At 33.3% G+C, this 17855-nt stretch overlaps 1 protein-coding gene across 1 annotated transcript in view; it reads left to right on the forward strand.

The window, feature by feature from the left end:
• Positions 1-227: 227 nt before the first annotated feature.
• The window catches only part of SERPINA12 (serpin family A member 12), a 33751-nt gene continuing 16123 nt past the window's right edge, over positions 228-17855 (forward strand). The window contains exons 1-3 of the mRNA XM_003756587.2: positions 228-516; positions 10888-11541; positions 14097-14367. Coding sequence (XP_003756635.1) covers positions 10905-11541; positions 14097-14367 — 908 coding nt within the window. The 5' untranslated portion in view covers positions 228-516; positions 10888-10904. The remainder of the gene's footprint in view (positions 517-10887; positions 11542-14096; positions 14368-17855) is intronic.

Genomic DNA, 17855 nt, shown 5'->3' on the forward strand with positions numbered 1-17855 from the left:
TCTTCATCACACACACACAAAAATAAACAATCTTTTATTGGGTTTTTTTGTTTTTATTGTTTTTATTTTGTGTGAGATAGGGGGCTTTCTTCCCTTCAGTTAACTAGACTGTGTACGTGGTTTTTTTTTTTTTTTAATATACAAATTTTGGGGTGGAGTGATGGGACTGACTCACCTTGTCATTAAGGGAGTGGTGTTGATTTTGGCCTCCCACCTAGTACCTAATAGTGAACCTGCTATTAAGAATGAATTCCCTTCAGCCTTGCCAGTTCTTCTCAGGATTTGTATGACTTTTCCCTTTACTGAGTACTGGGTTCTTTGTTTTCATTATTGCTATCATCAACATATTGTTATTTTTATTTTGAATGTTTCTGTCATCACCCTGAATCAGTCATCTTCAGAAACCTCTCATTCTGGACCTTACCAGTTTTTTTTTCACTAAGTACTCATTCTAGGTCTTTTGGCAACTGTCTGAGGGCATCCTTGATAAATCTTCCTTTCCAGTGAAAAAAGAAGGTAAGCAAGAGCTCAGAGGCTTGCAATATTTTGGCTTTGTATGTAATTAGGCCCTGGGAGCTTTTCCCCTGACCTTTTTCTTGTTGGTTGTGTTGGGATCCAAGGAAATATTTGCATGAGGTCTGGGGAGTAGCTCTCTCCACTTTTCAAGGGTTCTACAATTTGCCTTCACGTTTTAACAGAATTATTTTCAATCTCACTGGCAAATCATGGTGTCTAGGAAATAAAAAGAAATAAACTTTACCAAGCTTCTGTTATGGAATATTATTTAATAGTGGGAAAATGTGGTTGGTTTTCCGCTTAGGAAAAGCTCAGATATTGTAGAGAAATGCATTTAAAAGAATATGTATTTATATTATCTATGTATACATGTATATACACATCACTAGGTATGTATATACATATATATATATATATGTATATACACATATATACGTAAAGAGAAAGTGGGAGAAGATGAGGATAGAGGAAAATAGGGTAGCAGGAGAGAAAAAGAGAGACAGAGAAACAAAGAAATATGTAGTATACTCCAATTTCTATTCACTGTCCTTCTAAAGCCTCTTAGAGCAATAGATGTGAAAAGTCCCATTTTTTCATCAATTTAATCTCACTGTCTATAACTTTTTCTCAAATCTTTTTTGTTAGTTTTTTTTTTTTTGAAAGACAATTGAAGTTAAGTGATTTGCCATGGGTCATGCAGCTAGTAAGTCTGAAGCTGGATTTGAACTCAGGTTCTCCAGAAGGTGCTCTATTCACTGCATCACTTAGCTGCCATCTTATCTCAAATTGTTAAAGTGGTTTAAAGTTCTTTGAAATGTAATCCACATGAAGGTGGATTTCCATATTCACCTCACTGATTCAAACATAAGATTTTGACTCCAGCTTTCAATTTCAGTGGTCCCACATGTACTAGCATTTTATAGGAACTTTGAATACTGATTTTGACAACTTGGGAAATATTTTTAAAAAATGCTAATTTTTTTCACTAGAGAAATTATATTCAGGACCAGGCCAGATGAATTATGAACAAGATATACGCAACAATGGCCTAATCTAATCAGGAATGAGATGTCCCAAGAATGTATTTGGTCATTATTCTGTCTTCATCACATTTTGATTCTTAAAGATCAATGTGGTCTACTTGACTTTTACTGAAAAATATGTTATTTTTCCAAGACATTGTAGAGATATTATCCTTTCTTCATTGACTTTCTTTAGAGCTTGGCAAGAAAAGTGACTATGGCAGCCAAAAGAGTCATTCTGTTCAGTTTTCCAAAATATCCAGGACATTGAATTCAGTGTTGGCAAGAGAATCTAGGAAGGATATGGAAAGCTATGATTCCACCTGGGCAGTATGAAAAAGTATTCTTCCATCACCAAATCTTTAGGTGATTGAAGAAAAATAAGTATAGAATAAGAGCAGAAGAGCTGATTTATAGACTGTGGGAAGCAATGGCATGTTGAGTGAAAGTGGACTGCTATATAAATTACATTTTGGTTCCTTTCTGCCTGTTGAAGCAGGGGCAAAAAGACATAAGTTCATCGTATATTATTGACTAGGAATCAAAGCCAGATAATGTTTAAGCTATTGCTTCCTTATGTATCAACTTTTTTCATTCCTGTGCTATTCCAATTGTTTGATAAAATTGATAGACTATTAACCCCAGGTGGCACAGTTAATGATGAAAGTAGGGTATAGTTGGGAGATGGGGAAGTATTTTTTCCCTTAAAGAAATAGAAGAAAAATTTCCTTTAACAGAAACTGGAATGGAAAGGAAGGAAAATCTTGCAGAAGAAAGTAAACACAACTTTTAAATATCATATTAATTTTATATAAGACAAAAATCATAAAGATAATTTAAGACAGTTTAATAAATATTGCATAAGAACAGGGCAAATCAAAAAATCTGAGTATAATTAAAGGAATCATAGAAAATGAAACAATATTATCATTAAACATGTGTGTGTCAAATGGCATGACATCTAAATTCATAAAAAACATGTTAACTGAACTACCAAAAGATATAGACACACTGATAGTAGAGAGATTTTAAGGTTTTTCTTTCAAATGTAGAAAATCTAAAAGAAGTATAAGCAAATGGTAAAATAAAGAACTGAAAAAACTATTATTTAGAGCTGTAAGACTTAAGAAATGAAGTATTGAAGAATATACATATTTTTTAGTATTTATGGCACTTTTACTAAAATGGATTATGTACTAGGGCAAAGAAAAATTATAAATAAAATTTTTAAAGCAATGTAACAAACTTCCCTGGGAGGACTTCATCAAACTAGAAGGTCTAAAGGGACTGAAAAAACATTGAAATGTAAAGGGAAAAGTTTTAAGAAATAAAATAAACATTTATAAAAGATCTGAGGATTGATTAGCTCATTTGCATATCTGACCAAAAAGAACAATTAAATTGCCTCTATAAGATATCCATAGACATCTGAAAAGTATAAATGACTGATTTGTAACTGATCACCACAAATAAAAAAAAAGTCTTTCTAAGAAAATAGGCCTCAAACCAGGAAGAACTGGCAAACCAGAAAGACTGAACCTCTTATGCCTCCTGCACAGAGGTTCTGGGGGAATCAAAAAGGAGAGGCAATCCAAGGCTAACTGCTATTTCCATAACTAAAAGTGAAAAGTAACACTATAGTTGAAAAGAGAACTAGAACATTTCAGTCAAGAAAAGTAGTATTTCTAGCTGAGCCAATGGTTAAAACTGATGAAAGACTGTAGCATCAAAGTCAACTCCAGAAGTTGAACAGATCAACCCATCTGACACAAATACTATGCTCTGAGAAGAGCCTACTGCTTAAAAGGCCTATCTGGTCTAGTCCTGCTTAATAAAAGAACAATCTTACTGGTCTAATCCAACAGCAGCTCAGAGCAGAGTAGTCTACTTACATCTTTAAAGGGAAACACTTTCCTTCTAGCCCCTCAGGCTCTTAAAACTAGTTGTTATCCTCTAATCCTCACTATTTTTTATCATACCATTTCCAATTTGTTGCCAAGATTTGTTGATTTCACCTTTGCAATATCTCTCAAATATATCCCCTAGACTTCCCTGACACTTCCAACACACTAGTATGTAGCCTTATCATTTCATATTTAGAATATTACAATAACCTGCTGGTGGGTCTTCCTCTCTCAAGTCTTTATTATAATCTATTCTTTCAATTGCCAGTGATTTTCCTAAAGCACAGGTCTAACTATGCCATCTCCCCTTCTCAATGAACCCCGGTGGTTCTGTATCACCTCCAAAATCAAATACAAAATCCTCTTTAATATTCGAAGCCTTTGATAACCTACTTCTTTCTACTTTTCCAGTCTTCTACTTATTTTCTATCACCAATTCTTTAATTTAGTGACACCCATCTCCTTGCTTTTCCATGTACAAGATACTCCATCTCTCAATTTGGGGAATTTTTCTCTGTTCCCCAAACCTGGGATACTTTCCCTCCTCATTTTATCAACTTATACTTGAACTTCTGCAGTAGCCTATTGGTTGGTCTTTCCATTTTGATTTTTTTCTCACTTAACTTATTGACTTCCCTAGTTTTCTTTAAGTCCCAACAAAAATCTTATTTTCTACAGGGAGTCATTCCTAACCTCATTTTATTCTAGTGTCTTCCTTCTATTAATTATGTCCTTTTTATGACCTGTTTTTCACTTGTTGTCTCCTGTTAGATTATGAACTCCTTAAGGGCAATTACTGTCTTTTGTCTCTTTTTGATTCACCAAAGCATAGCATAATGCCTAGAACATAGTAGGCACTTAATGTTTATTGATTGACTAGCTCAATATATCTGAAGACTCAGCCTGCCAAGGTAAATTGGGGAAATGAGCTTAGAGATAGAGGAAGGAGGACATTACAGGAAAAATATTAAGCATATAATTTACTGAAAATAAAGTAAACAAATTATGATCAGAACAGTGGACTCAAACAAAAGACAGAACTAAATAGAAACTTGTCCATAGAAACAACTAATAATCACATGAAAGGCACTGATAATAATGAGATATCCCAAAATTTCTGAAATGCAGCTATAGCATCCATAAAGCATAAATTAACAAAAGATGAAAAGTAGATTGATGAATTAAATATGCAAGTTAATTTAAAACTTTAAAAGTATCAGTTAATACCAAGTAAGCACAAATGAAGAAATCTTCAAAATTAGTGAAGACATAACTGAACTCAAAACCCTAAATACTATGGAACTGATAAAAGCTAAATACCAGGTTTTAAAAAGACTAAAAAGATCAATGAACCTTTAACTACAAAAAAATTGTTGAAGTTGAAGGAAAACAAATTAACAAAATAAAAAAGGAATAAAGTAAAATTACAGCAAAGAAGAAATAAGAATTAGCATGACATACATTACTATTTCATGACAACTAAACTGAGAATTCAAAAGAAATGGAAGGTTATATATAAAAACATAAAATTTTCAAATATTCAAATTCAACAAATAATACTTAAATAATTCATTATTAGAAAAGCAACTTTAAATAGCTAAAAATAATAGCCAAAGGAAAAACCCTCAATACAAATGGATTTACATGGATTTAAAAACATTTTTAAATAACAATCTTGATATACAAATTACTTTTAAAAATTGAGAAACTGAACTTTTTTGGAGAAAAATCAATACCAAGTGAAAAAAGAATAAATCAAATAAAGAGAACCACAGGCTAGTATTAATAAATATTTTCCTAATCTGATGGACATGAGGTAGAACATTAGAATTGATTTAATTTTCATTTCTGTAATTATTAGATTCTTGCATTTTAAAAAATGCCCATTACTAGCTTGGGTTTCTTCTGTTAAAAACTGCCTGTTCATATTATTTTTAACCATTTATTTATTTATTTTGTGGACTTAGGATTCTTTGCTTATATATCTAATTCATAAAATTTATAAAAAAAAAAAAAAACCTTGCTACAAAAATTGTTTTTCTCAGTTAATTGTTTTTCTTCCATAAAAAAGATATGTTTTTTACCATATTAAAATTTTTAAGGACATACTATTGCCATGTTTTAGGTGGATAATTAAGGAGTTCTGTATTATAGTAATATAAATAGGAGTCAGTTAATAGAACTTAATAGCTATTTGGATATTAAATCATTCTCCCATTCTTTCTTCCTTTTCTCAATCAGTCAATAAGCACCTATTAGTTTCTAGACATTGTGTTAGGCACTGGGCATACAAATAAAAAGAACATAGCAACTCCTACCCTCAAAGATCATACATTTTAATGGGGAGACAAACATACATACATATATACACACATACATGTTTTTATATAGATACATATTTGTGTACATATGTAACAAATACAAAATGAATAGATATTAATTTAAGTATAAATTAACAAAATTTCTTATAAATTTTATATAAAATGTTTATATGTAAATTATGTATCTTAATAAATATAAATACATAAAAAATAGTTAAATAAAAGCTACTGGTGGGGCGCTAGAAGTTGAGGAGTCTTTGAAATGGTATTTGAGTTACCTCTTAAAGGAAGAAAGAGACTCTGAAGAACAGATGAAAAAGGAATGCATTCCAGACAAATGGATCAGCCTTTGTCAAGACATATGAACTGAGATATAGTGTGTGAGGAAAAGAGAGGAGTAGATCACAAACTGAAAGAGGAAGTTATGTACAATAAGTCTGGAAAAATGTATAGAAGCCAGGGTATAGAGGAACATTTTTTAAAATAGTTTTTATTTTGTTTTATTTTATTTAGCTAGCCTACTAAATATTTCCCAAATTAAATGTAAAAAAAATCATTTTTAAGCTTTTGAATTCCAAATTGTCTCCCACTTTTCCTCCTCTCTCCCCTTATGAGAAGGCTAGCACTTTGATTTCAACTACACATATGAGGATATGCAAAACAAATTTCCATATTGATGAGGTTCCAAAAGAAAACACAAGCAAAATAAAATAATAAAAACAAAAATATTTTTTAAAATATGTTTCAATCTGCCTTCATAATCCATTAGTTCTCTTTTTGGAGGTGCATAGCATTTTCCATTATGTGTCCTTTGGAAATGTCTTGGATTATTATCTTAATCATAGTAGCTAAATCTTTCACAGCTGATTATCTTTGCAATATCAGTACTTCTGTGTGCAATGTTCTCTTGGTTCTGCTCATTTCACTTTACATGAGTTCATATGAATCTTTTCAGGTTTTTTGAAACTATCCTGCTCATCATTCTAAATAATATTCCATCAAAATCATATACCACAATGTACTTATACTTTCCCAATTGATAGGCATCTTCTTGATTTCCAATTCTTTCCTACTACAAAAAAGCTGTTATAAATATTTTTGTACAAATAGGTCCTTTTCTTTTTTCTTTGATTTTGGGATACAAACCTAGTAATGGTATTTATTGTTGGTTCAAAATATATGCAGAGTTTTGTAGTCCTTTGAGCACAGTTCCAAACTTTTTTCCAAAATGATTAGATTAGCACAATTTCACCATCAGTGCATTAGTGTCACAATTTTTCCATATCCTCTCCAGCACTTATTCTCCTTTTGTATAATGTTAGCCAATATTATAGATGTGAGGTAATAAATCAGATTTGATTTAATTTGCATTTCTTTAATCAGTGGTAATCTAAAGCACTTTTTCATATAAGTGTTGATAGTCTGATTTCTTTTTCTGAAAACTTTCCATATCCTTTCATGATTTATCAACTGGGAAATGACTCTTTATAAATTTGGCTTAGTTCCCTATATATTTGAGAAATAAGACCTTTATCAGAGGAATTCATTGAAAAAAATCCCACTTTCCTATTTTCCTTATAATTTCAGCTGCTTTCATTTTGTTTATGCAAAAGCTTTTTCATTTCCTTTGATCAAAATTATCTGTTTTACTATCTGTACTCTCATCTCTTGTTTGTTCATAAACTTTTTCCCTTATCCATAGATTTCACAGGTATATTTTTCCATACTCCCCTAAGTTACTTTTGCTATCACCCTTTATGTTTAAACATTTATCCATTTAAACTTTTTAGACAGTACAAGATATTGAAGTATGCCTGGTTTCTGTCAAACTGCTTTCTAGTTTTCCCAGCAATTTCTACCAAATTTAAATTCTTAACCTGAAATGCTTGTATCTTTGATTTTTATCAAACACTAGATTACTAGAGTAATATACTACAATGTATTATTTAATTTACTTCACTGATCTACCACTATATTTCTTAATTAATCCTAGATTGTTTTTGATGATCATTCTCTATTAAAGCTTGAAATCCTTCCTTAGAATTTTTTTCATTAATTCCCTTGATACTTTTAACAAAGGCCTATGTGAAAGGCTTTAAGAGATTAACAAAAGAGTTCCTATTTTGTCCTTTCATTTTATTTTTCAATTTTACATTTTATCCTTCACGCAAAAAGAAGTCAATAAAGTTTATTGAATAAGAAAATAATCTGGTTGGGACAATGAAGAGTATGGAATGTTGCTGTTGGCTGAGCCTTTGACACCTCTGATCTAGTCTGACTCCCTCATTTTAATTACAAGAAAACTGAGGACCAGAGAAATTAGGTGATTTGCCCAAAGTCATATAAGTAATATTGAAATGAAGAGGATTTCAGCCTAGTTTTTCTTAATATAAATCCAGTACTCTCCTCACTGCACTTTCCTTCTCCCAATTATACACAAATAACCATGTTGTTGTTTCTCCTTTCTTGAAGAGGACCATGATATCAGGGAGATGATGCTATAACATGCAAATGAGTTGGATTTAAATGAGAGTGGGCCATGCAAGGTCACCTTCCTCCTCTTTCCCTCCAAAGCTATCTGGGATCATTGGCAAGATAGAGATCAAGATGACTGAAGATGACCCTGGATGCAATGAAAGACCTTGACCTTTTCAAATCAAGGTCTTCAACACATCTCAGTTTGACTGAGGCCACACCATCCAGTGATTAAGGCTAGGTAACATTTGAGGCAAAGAATGGCATATGCTTAACCTGTGTTCCTATTTTTGGAAAACGATTAAAGCCTAGAAGAGGTCAAATAGAGCAGTCAGAGAGGTTAAAGGGGGAAGGAATCATTTGCAACTGAATGAATCAGGGAAAAGATTTTTAGCAAACTCTTAGAAAGAAAGGCCTATTTTCATTTATTCTTTGTATCAGTCTCACCCTTAGCATAGTAGACACTTGCTAATGTGAAATTAATTCAGAGAAACTCAGAAAGGAAAAGATTCAGGTGTGAAATTCTGAGAGTCATCTAAATAATCTGGTAATAATAATAATAAAGAATAATAACCTATAGATGGCAAAATGATTCATTGAATGGCATGCTGGACCCGGAGCTGGGAAAAGATGAATTTAAATCCCTCTTAGATACTTGCTAGTTGTGTAATCTTAAGCAATATGCTTCACTTCTATTTCAATTCATATATCTGAAAAATGGGAATAATAACAATTTGGTTCCTGGGATTATTTAAGGACCAAATGAGAAAAGTTTTGTAAAGTGTTTTGTGTATAATTGTATGCATAAATTATGTATAAATGCTATTAGTAATAATAATATTGAATAGTCTATAAAAATAATAAAGAATAGATGTCCTTAGCAGAGAAAAAATGGACAACTAAGAATTATCATTAATTCATTTGCATGACTTAAATAAGCTAATTTTAAGAGGAAAACCTTCTAGATTGGTCCTTTTGATTTTTTTCAGGTCTTTTGAGATTAAGTTTTAGCTTTGCTAGATCTTCATATGGATAACATGGAACAACTCCCTCCCTTAACCTAGATATACCTTAGTTGTCTAATAAAGAAAAGCAAATTGACATCTTTCTGGAAGGATGTTGCAGGGGATTTGTTCTTTCACTCTTTGGTCACTTAGCAAGATGAACAGCTAGATAGGGCTAACCCCTGAAGTAAGTACTTTAGTTAATGATCTATTTGTCCTACTGCTGGTATGGTGCTTATATACTGATTCCCACTTTAAAAAAAAAGTAGATAAAAAGAATCTCATTCTCTCCTTTTTTATTTTTTCACTGTTTTATTTTTTTGAAGTCTAGAGGATTATAGGGAAAGACTGTGGCTTTGTATTCTTATATCCTACCTGAGCAATTGCTACACAGTAGAAACTTAATAAATGTTTGGAAAATTAAGTTGAACATTGTATAAATATGTTATTATTATTATGATGATGATGATGATGTCTTGGGACTTATTTTCCTAGGATCTTGAGGACCATAGAGCTCACCAATCAAAGGCTTTATCAGCAAGACTTTATCAAACACCTACTAAAATAATAATTTTCTCTAGAAAAATTCAATCTCTATTCAAAATCCTTTGGACCTCTTCACTAATGCAAATTTATTTTTATCTATGAGGTCAAATGAGATACTTTTTCACATAATCAATGACCCAAATATTCCTTTCATCTTATTAAGTGCACTTGGCTCTCCTAATCATTTTCATTTGATCTTAATAGCAGTACAAGGAGGTAGGCAAAGAAAATATAACACCAATGAACTCCAATTTCTTTGGGGGGGCACATTATTATAATTTTTCTAAAATTACATGTACAGATATTTGTATTACTCTAGTTCTATACATAGGGCAACTAAGTGGTGCAGTGGATAAAGTACTGAGTCTAGAGTCAGTAAAACATATCTTTCTGATTTCAAATCTGCCCTCAACACTTATTAAATATGTGACCCTAAGCAAGTCACTTCACCCTGTTTGCTTCAGTTTCCTCACCTGTAAAATGAACTGGAGAAAGAATGGCAAAATACTACAACATCTTTATCAAGAAAGAAAGAATTTTGCTGCCCAACTGATAGTTCGAGTCAGCAGTGGGATTTCTCTATTCACAAAGTGTTGTTGGGGAGACCTGAATTCAAAGGTCTTTTTGGTTTTTCCTATTGTTTCATTGCTTTAAACGCTAGAAGATTATGGAGAGAGAGGCTATGTTGTTTTGTATCCTGTTGACATTTACTAGCTATTTGGGCATGTCATATAACATCTGTTTGCTTCATTTTCCTCATCTTCAAAATGGAATCATTAATAATCCCCCACTCCTCCAGAATTGTTAAAAGGATCAAATAAGATAATAATTATAAAGCATGTACAATGGCACCTGGCACATAGCAAGTACTATATAAATGTTAGTTATTTTAAATAATAACCATATTTCAATAAAATTTGTTTCCTTTGTAATCCTATTATTTCATTTTATTTATTTAAATTTTTTTTGAAAAGGGGTTTATAGATTTCACTAGACTGCCTTTAAGAGGTCCATGTTCTATATGGTTTCTCAGGTCTCTTCCAGCAAACAATCCAATGCAATATTTCCCCTGCTAATTTTTTTATCTGTTTTTCAACAGAATAATTCTCAATAATAATGAAAACCACCCTCATTCTGGATTTGCTTTTTGCTGGATATTTTTTAGCTATAAATGGTCTTCAGCAGCAGAAATCTCCTGCCAAAAATCATCAGGCCATACACCCTCTCCAGGAGTCAGAGGAGAGAAGAGCAAGAAACCAAGTTGTCAGTCGAAACAATGAATTTGCATGCAAGATGTACCAAGAATTGTCCCAAAAAAGTAAAAATGAGAACATCTTCTTCTCCCCTCTCAGTATTTCCACTGGTTTCTCCATGTTGACTTTGGGAGCAAAAGATTACACTCTATCTCAACTAAGTGAAAATCTCAACCTAAAAGATATGCCCATGAAGCGTATCTATCAAGGCTTCCATTACATCATTCAGAGTCTCAACCAACCCAATAGGGATCTCAAGCTCCACTTAGGCAATACTCTATTCATTGAGAATCAGCTGAAAGTCCAGAAAAGATTTCTGAATGATGTCAAGAACATTTATGAAGCAGAAGTTATCCCAATGGAATTCAAGAACCCTAAGAAAGCCATTACAGAAATCAACAATTATGTTAGTCAGAAAACCCATGGGAAAATTAATAAATTGATAAAGACTCTAGATCAGAACACGATGTTACTTCTGATTAGCCATATTTACTTTCAAGGTAAGCCCTGCCATATAAAGACATTCATATAAGGCTACATAGTATAATAATGTTTTGCCCACATTGTTTTTAGAGCTTCACTGCAATCCTAAAATATTTGGTGTGATGATCCCCTTTTAACAATGAGGAAATATATTGATACATGAGATAAAACTATATGTAGCAGGTGCCATAGTGGATAGAGCACTAGGCCTGAACTCAGGAAAATCTGAGTTCAGAATGTAACCTCAGACACTTACTAGTTGGGTGACACTGGGCAAGTAACAATTGCTATATGCCTTGGTGTTGTTTTTTTGGATTGTAAATAGCATTTATCCCCCAGGGTTATTGTACGGATCAAATGAGGTAATATTTAGAAATTGCCCAGCACAGTGCCTGGTGCATAATAGGTACTGGATAAATTCTTGTTTCCTTCATTACATGAGATGACAACTCCAAGGTTGTTCATCTTTCATCTGTCAGATCAAGTCTTGACTGCAGTTGAAAAGATATTCAGTAACAAACACCATCACATGTAATCAAAGACATGATAATATTAGATCTAATAAATTCTCCAAACCTGATATACAACTGAAAAGATGAAACAATAACTCCAATTCAAACACTTTAGAGTGTCATTTTGTATTTTATTTGTTTTTGTTATAGCACTGATATAAATCAAATATCAAAGATGAGGTGAACTAAATGAGAGGTATGTGATACATTGAAAAGAATGCTGATTTGCAATCCAGAAGATATGAATTCAAATCCTATCCCCTGGTTCTTCCAGCCTGTATGACCTTAGTTAAGACATTTAATCCTTTAGTGTCCTCAATTGGAAAATTAAGGCAGTTGAAGTAGATGGCCTCTAATATCCCTTCCCCATTTTAAATCTATAATTATAGATTCTTTAACATTTCTTCCAACTCTATAACTTAAATAGCATGGCTAGTTCTTCCACCATCACAGAGATTTAATATCATTCATTCTTCCCTTTTGGGGTCTTGGACATCATTTGGTCCTGAATTTTCAATTTATCAATGAAGAAATTGAAGTCTCTTTTAGTTCCAACTCAACGACTCTGTGATTTGTGAAAGGGCCTCTAAGTTATGTCATTTGAGGATCAGTTCAAAGAAATGCTGGTATTTAGCCTGAAGAAGAATAACTTTCATGGAGATATTAGAGCTATGCTTAAGTATTTACATGACTGCCATAATTAACAGCAATTATATTTTCTGTTATTAGTCCTAAAAAGAAACACTAGGAGTAAAAATAGCAGTAAAACAGATCTGAGCTTAATGTAAGAAATTTTTCCTCATAATTAAGATTTGTTCAAAAAGTTCTTAGAAGGTAGTGAGTTCCCCTCCTTAGAGATCTTTACTCAGAAGATGAATGATGGATGAAAATCTGTCAGGGAAAAGAATGACCTTGACTATTGCTTCAACTTTAACAATCAGTGTTTTACTTATGCCAGACCTGTTATCTTAAATTTTCAAATCAGTTTTTCTAGAAAATGAAATAAAAGAGGAAATTCAAAATTGAGCAAAAAAGAAAGGTGGGAAGAAGGAAGGAAGCAATAGAATAAACGATCATTATCTATCCAAATAGATAACTACTCCAAAAATTTACCATCTCATTTCTTCCCCACAATAATCAAAATGTGGCAGGAAGATTAATGAGGTCTTATTGACCAATCTAGGGGATCCATACTATTCTGCCTCTGTGCTTCTTTGCTGTGTTTCCAGATAATGAAAGTACTTTGAAATAATACAAAACATGACTTTGGCATTAGAAGCCTTCTAAAAGTTATATACCAAAGGTGTTGCTCTTCTGAAGTGACAAAAAATTGTTTCAGTAGCTGGAAATTTTTAGCTTTCCAGAGGATATGAATATCATATTTTCTTATATTTATAACATAATATAAGACAGAGACAGAAAAAAAGACAGACAGACAGACAGACGAGGGAGATGGAGGAAGGAAGAGGGAAAGCATATATAGGTGATTGTATGCTAGTCTATTAACAGATGCCCCTGATCTTATGATTCCCTCAGATGTCTCACTGAAGGGAGATGACCCTGGATTCTTGAAGCCTATACCAATTTACTAAAATTCCTCTTAATCTCAAAAGACTTTGAATACAGGCCCAGCAACAAATTGTAAATCTGTCAGCTGAAAAGCAGCCTAGCTAAGTGCAGAGATGTTATCATGAGAAGGTTCAACACTAGATGATTAATTCTCTGGCCAGAAAAACTCAGGAGACTATGTACTAAGACATTCAGAGGCTATAAAATGCATTGGTAGAGAGAGGAATGTTACCTAACAAATCAAAAGCACTAAATATATTGAAGTTGATAAATGCAAGGTTTGTTACTCTCACTAGGGCATCTGTTACATTCTTTGAAATATCCTCCATCTGCAACCCATTCCCAATTCCGATGAGTCTTGTTGTGATTTAAAATTCATTGCCTCTTCCCCTCAAATCTGTGTATCCTGTAACTAAAAGTTCATCATTTTCATTAACCTCTGTTTTCTTAGAATTATCAGTAATTATTTTTTTCTGGTTTCATTCCCTAAGCTGAATGGGAAAAGAAGTTTAACTCAAAGGATACCAAAGAAGATGATTTCTTTCTGATCAATGGGAAGTCAGTCAAAGTCCCCATGATGTACCGAGGTGGCAAGTACAAAACTGCTTATGATAAGCAGCTCTCCTGTACAATTCTAGAAATACCTTTTAAGGGAAATGTCACAGGCCTTTTCATGATCCCAGACCAAGGGGAACTGAAGAAAATGGAAGAAGGGCTCTCTAAGGACAAGTTGATGCAATTGAGGCAATCATTACAGTACAGGTAATAAAACTTGCTGGGTTCTTCTCTCCCCATTGGTTCAAGTTTCCATTCTAACTATGATGTGATATGACCTTTAGAATCATGAGACTTGGGACTGAAAATCAATCAATCAACATGTATTAAGTACCTCCTATGTTCGAGTACTTCTGCTAAGCATAGTGTATATATAAGAGGCAAAAAACAGTTCCTATGCTCAAGGAACTTACAATCTATTGATGTGACAAATCCTTTAATTCAAACTCCTCATTTTATTACAAAGAAAACTCATTCTCAGAGAAAGGAAGTGACTTGCTCATATAGCAGTGCTAGGATTCAGAGATCATCTAAAACCATATTTAGTCTAATTTCCAAAGTATTAAATGTCAGTTACATGGGGCAGCTAACTGGCATAGTGGATAGAGTGCTAGACTTGGAGTCAGGAAGACTAATTTTGAGTTCAAATATGCTTCACTAGTTGTATGACCGTGGGCAAGTCACTTAACCCTGTTTGCCTCTGTTATATTATGAATGAAAAGCCCACCAAAAAGAATTTCTGGGTAACTAATAATCAATTTATTAATTATCCTGGCAAGTAACCAATAAATTGATGGCCAGTGGTCTCTTGGTAGCAAAAGATAAAACCACAGAGATTATTGAATGCTTCAATATCTTTAGGGGAAAAAGGTGCTCCTGACATGCAAAAATCAACCTTCACTGGTGAACATTTAATGAGAGGGTAAACATATTAATAAGGAGGTGGACTAAAACTCTTCAGCCTTTCAAGTTGAGTATATGACTTCACCATGAGACTCAGTTGCCTCCAATAATCTAGACAAAGGAATCCATCTCTACCCAGAATATTCTAGTTGTTTTTTTTCCTTCATAAACTGAATTACTCTAAATGCTAATGGAAGTATACAATGAAATGAACTAATTTTCTAAAAGCAAGAATTCACATAGATTAGGTTCTGTTCATAAGGTCTTCTAGTTGGATGGCATCCCACCCAAGATTGTTGAACATGTACCCAAAGGATTTGAGCAATCATTTATCAGCAGTATTCTTCAGAGACTGACTGGTCTACTGGATCTGATTTCTGAATGAGGAAATAGAAAGGAAAAGCCTTGCTCCTAATTTAATAAATAATTATTAATATAATAGCATCTGTAAAATGAATTAAAGAAGGAAAAGGCAAGCTACTCTAGTATCTTTGATTTAAAAAAAGTCCAAATGAGGTCTAAAGAGTTGTACACAACTGAAAAAGACTGAAGAACAACAACATATTCTAATCACTAGAAACTTGTGATTTCATTGGTATAGAAGTCCCTGAGAAAACAGGGAGAAAACAGGGACTTCTATTGATTCTAAACTGCAACTATCTTACAACATATGGTCTTCAAGCATTATCTGGGGCACTGAGAGATCAAGGGACCTATCCAGAATAATACAATCTGTATATATCAGATTTGAGAAGCAAAGCCAGATCTTCCTGATGTCAAGGCCAGCTCTTTATACCCTCTTTGGTAGGTCCTACCTTCTACTTTGAGAATCCTGATTTTGTTCATGTGAAATAGTAGTTATTTTCCATGGTTATTCCCCTTGTCTCTACATGCAATAGGTGAGACAGAATCCCACAAATTTCTTCTGTGTCCTGAAGGGCTTCTCATAAAGTTGAGCAGAGAAGACATAGGCATGTGAAAAATCCAATAAGGTAGAAGTTAAATGACACTATAAGACAATATTCCTTAAAAATGGAGGTCTCATAGAAGTGTCAAATAAATAATATAGGCAAAGAAAATAATCAGAATCTTGGCCTATTCCTGATACCCTCCTTCCTTGTCTGATAACGTCTTTAGTCATGGGCAGTACATTTTAGGAGAGATATTACTAAGTTGAAACTTGTCCAAAGAAAAGTAATCAAGATAAAAAAAGGGATTCAAAACCAAATAATATGAAGAAAGACTGAATGACTAAAGGATATTTAATGTGGAAAAAAGAATTGAGCGGGTGTGGAGTTGGAAAAGCTGTTGTTGGAAGGTCAGTTTATAGTAGCAACTTTCAAATATTAGAAGACTGATAATATGGAAAAGAGACTAGATATATTATAACTCTTTCCCAATAATAGATTTCGGTTTGCTTAAGCAGGACTGAATCTTTAGAGTGGTCTGTTTTCTTCTCTGATTATGGTCAAAACCCCACTGGGTTTTATCTGGAGACATGGATATTTTCAATTGTGGTCATGACTTAATGAGTTCTATAGGTTTCTATAGAACCCTATAGAAGAGTTTCTAATTCAGGAGTGCTGGCAAACCAAGAGAAGGTGATTTCAAAATATCACTGCTTCTTGGAGGAAAGGGGAACTATTGCCAAGGTATTCTACAAGAAAAGGACTAAAACAAAAGCTTAAAACTTGCCCTAAACATCTAGATTTTTTCAGACATTGAGTTGCTTAAAAAGTACAATAGATCTAAGGTGAATGTTAATAGAAGATTAAAAAAAAACAGCTTAATATAATGGTAGAAGTGATTTTTTAGACTCAGGTTTGTACTGTCCAAGCAATTCTCAAGGTCCAGATATTCTAATCAACTAGATCATGCCTTGGACTTTTTGCTGCTGCTGAATCCTTTTGACAGAGGAGTTTTTTTTCCTTGGAGAAACATTTTTATTGCCAGCACCTAATAGGAGAAAATTTCTGTCTTCTGTAACTGATGATGTTACTACCAGACTGGTAAAGATCCACTTCTCAGGATCACTGTTTGCTAGCCAATGCCTGAGGAAAACAGGAAAATGACAGAAATAAACAGACACTCAAGTCATTCATGTCTGACTCTTCATGAGCTCATTTCTTGACAAAGATACTGTAGTTACATTTCCTTCTTTGGTTCATTTGACAGATAAGGAAAATGAGGCAAACAAGGTAAGTGACTTATTCAGGATCACATAGCTAGTAAGCATTTGAGGCTGGACTTGAACACAAGAAGTTGAATCTTCCTGACTCCAGTTCTGGCATGCTATCATCCACTGCACCAACTAACGCTGCCTAAGTTGATTTTTATTGCCATATGTGTTTGAGTTGCAGACCACCACTAATGCAGGGGCAGGGGAAGGTGAAGAAAGAGACAATAGGGAAAATTATAAAAATATTCTTCCTCCCTTTACCAAAAGTCAATGGGAAGAAAAAATTCCCAAAGGAAAGAGCTAGTTATCTCTCTTTTGTTCTTCTTCCAACTCATTGATTGGGGAGTTCCTCCTGATTCTTTGACCAGTCATCTCCCACGTAACCCTTTAGTTGTAGAATGGACTGATAAGGAACTGCTTTATCTTTTTAGCAAAGGATGATGTTCACTCAGCAAAAGAATCAGACTATATGTCCACTCCAGGGATGACCCCTGTAATTATTTATATTTTTGGTAGTAATTGCAGTTCCTCCTCCCCTCCTTATTCTGCTTACTTCTTTTTGCAGCAGTTCATATAAGTCTTCTCAAACTACCCTGAATTCTTTATACATGTT

The sequence above is a fragment of the Sarcophilus harrisii genome, chromosome 2, assembly GCF_902635505.1.
Source record: "Sarcophilus harrisii chromosome 2, mSarHar1.11, whole genome shotgun sequence".
NCBI lineage: Eukaryota > Metazoa > Chordata > Mammalia > Dasyuromorphia > Dasyuridae > Sarcophilus > Sarcophilus harrisii.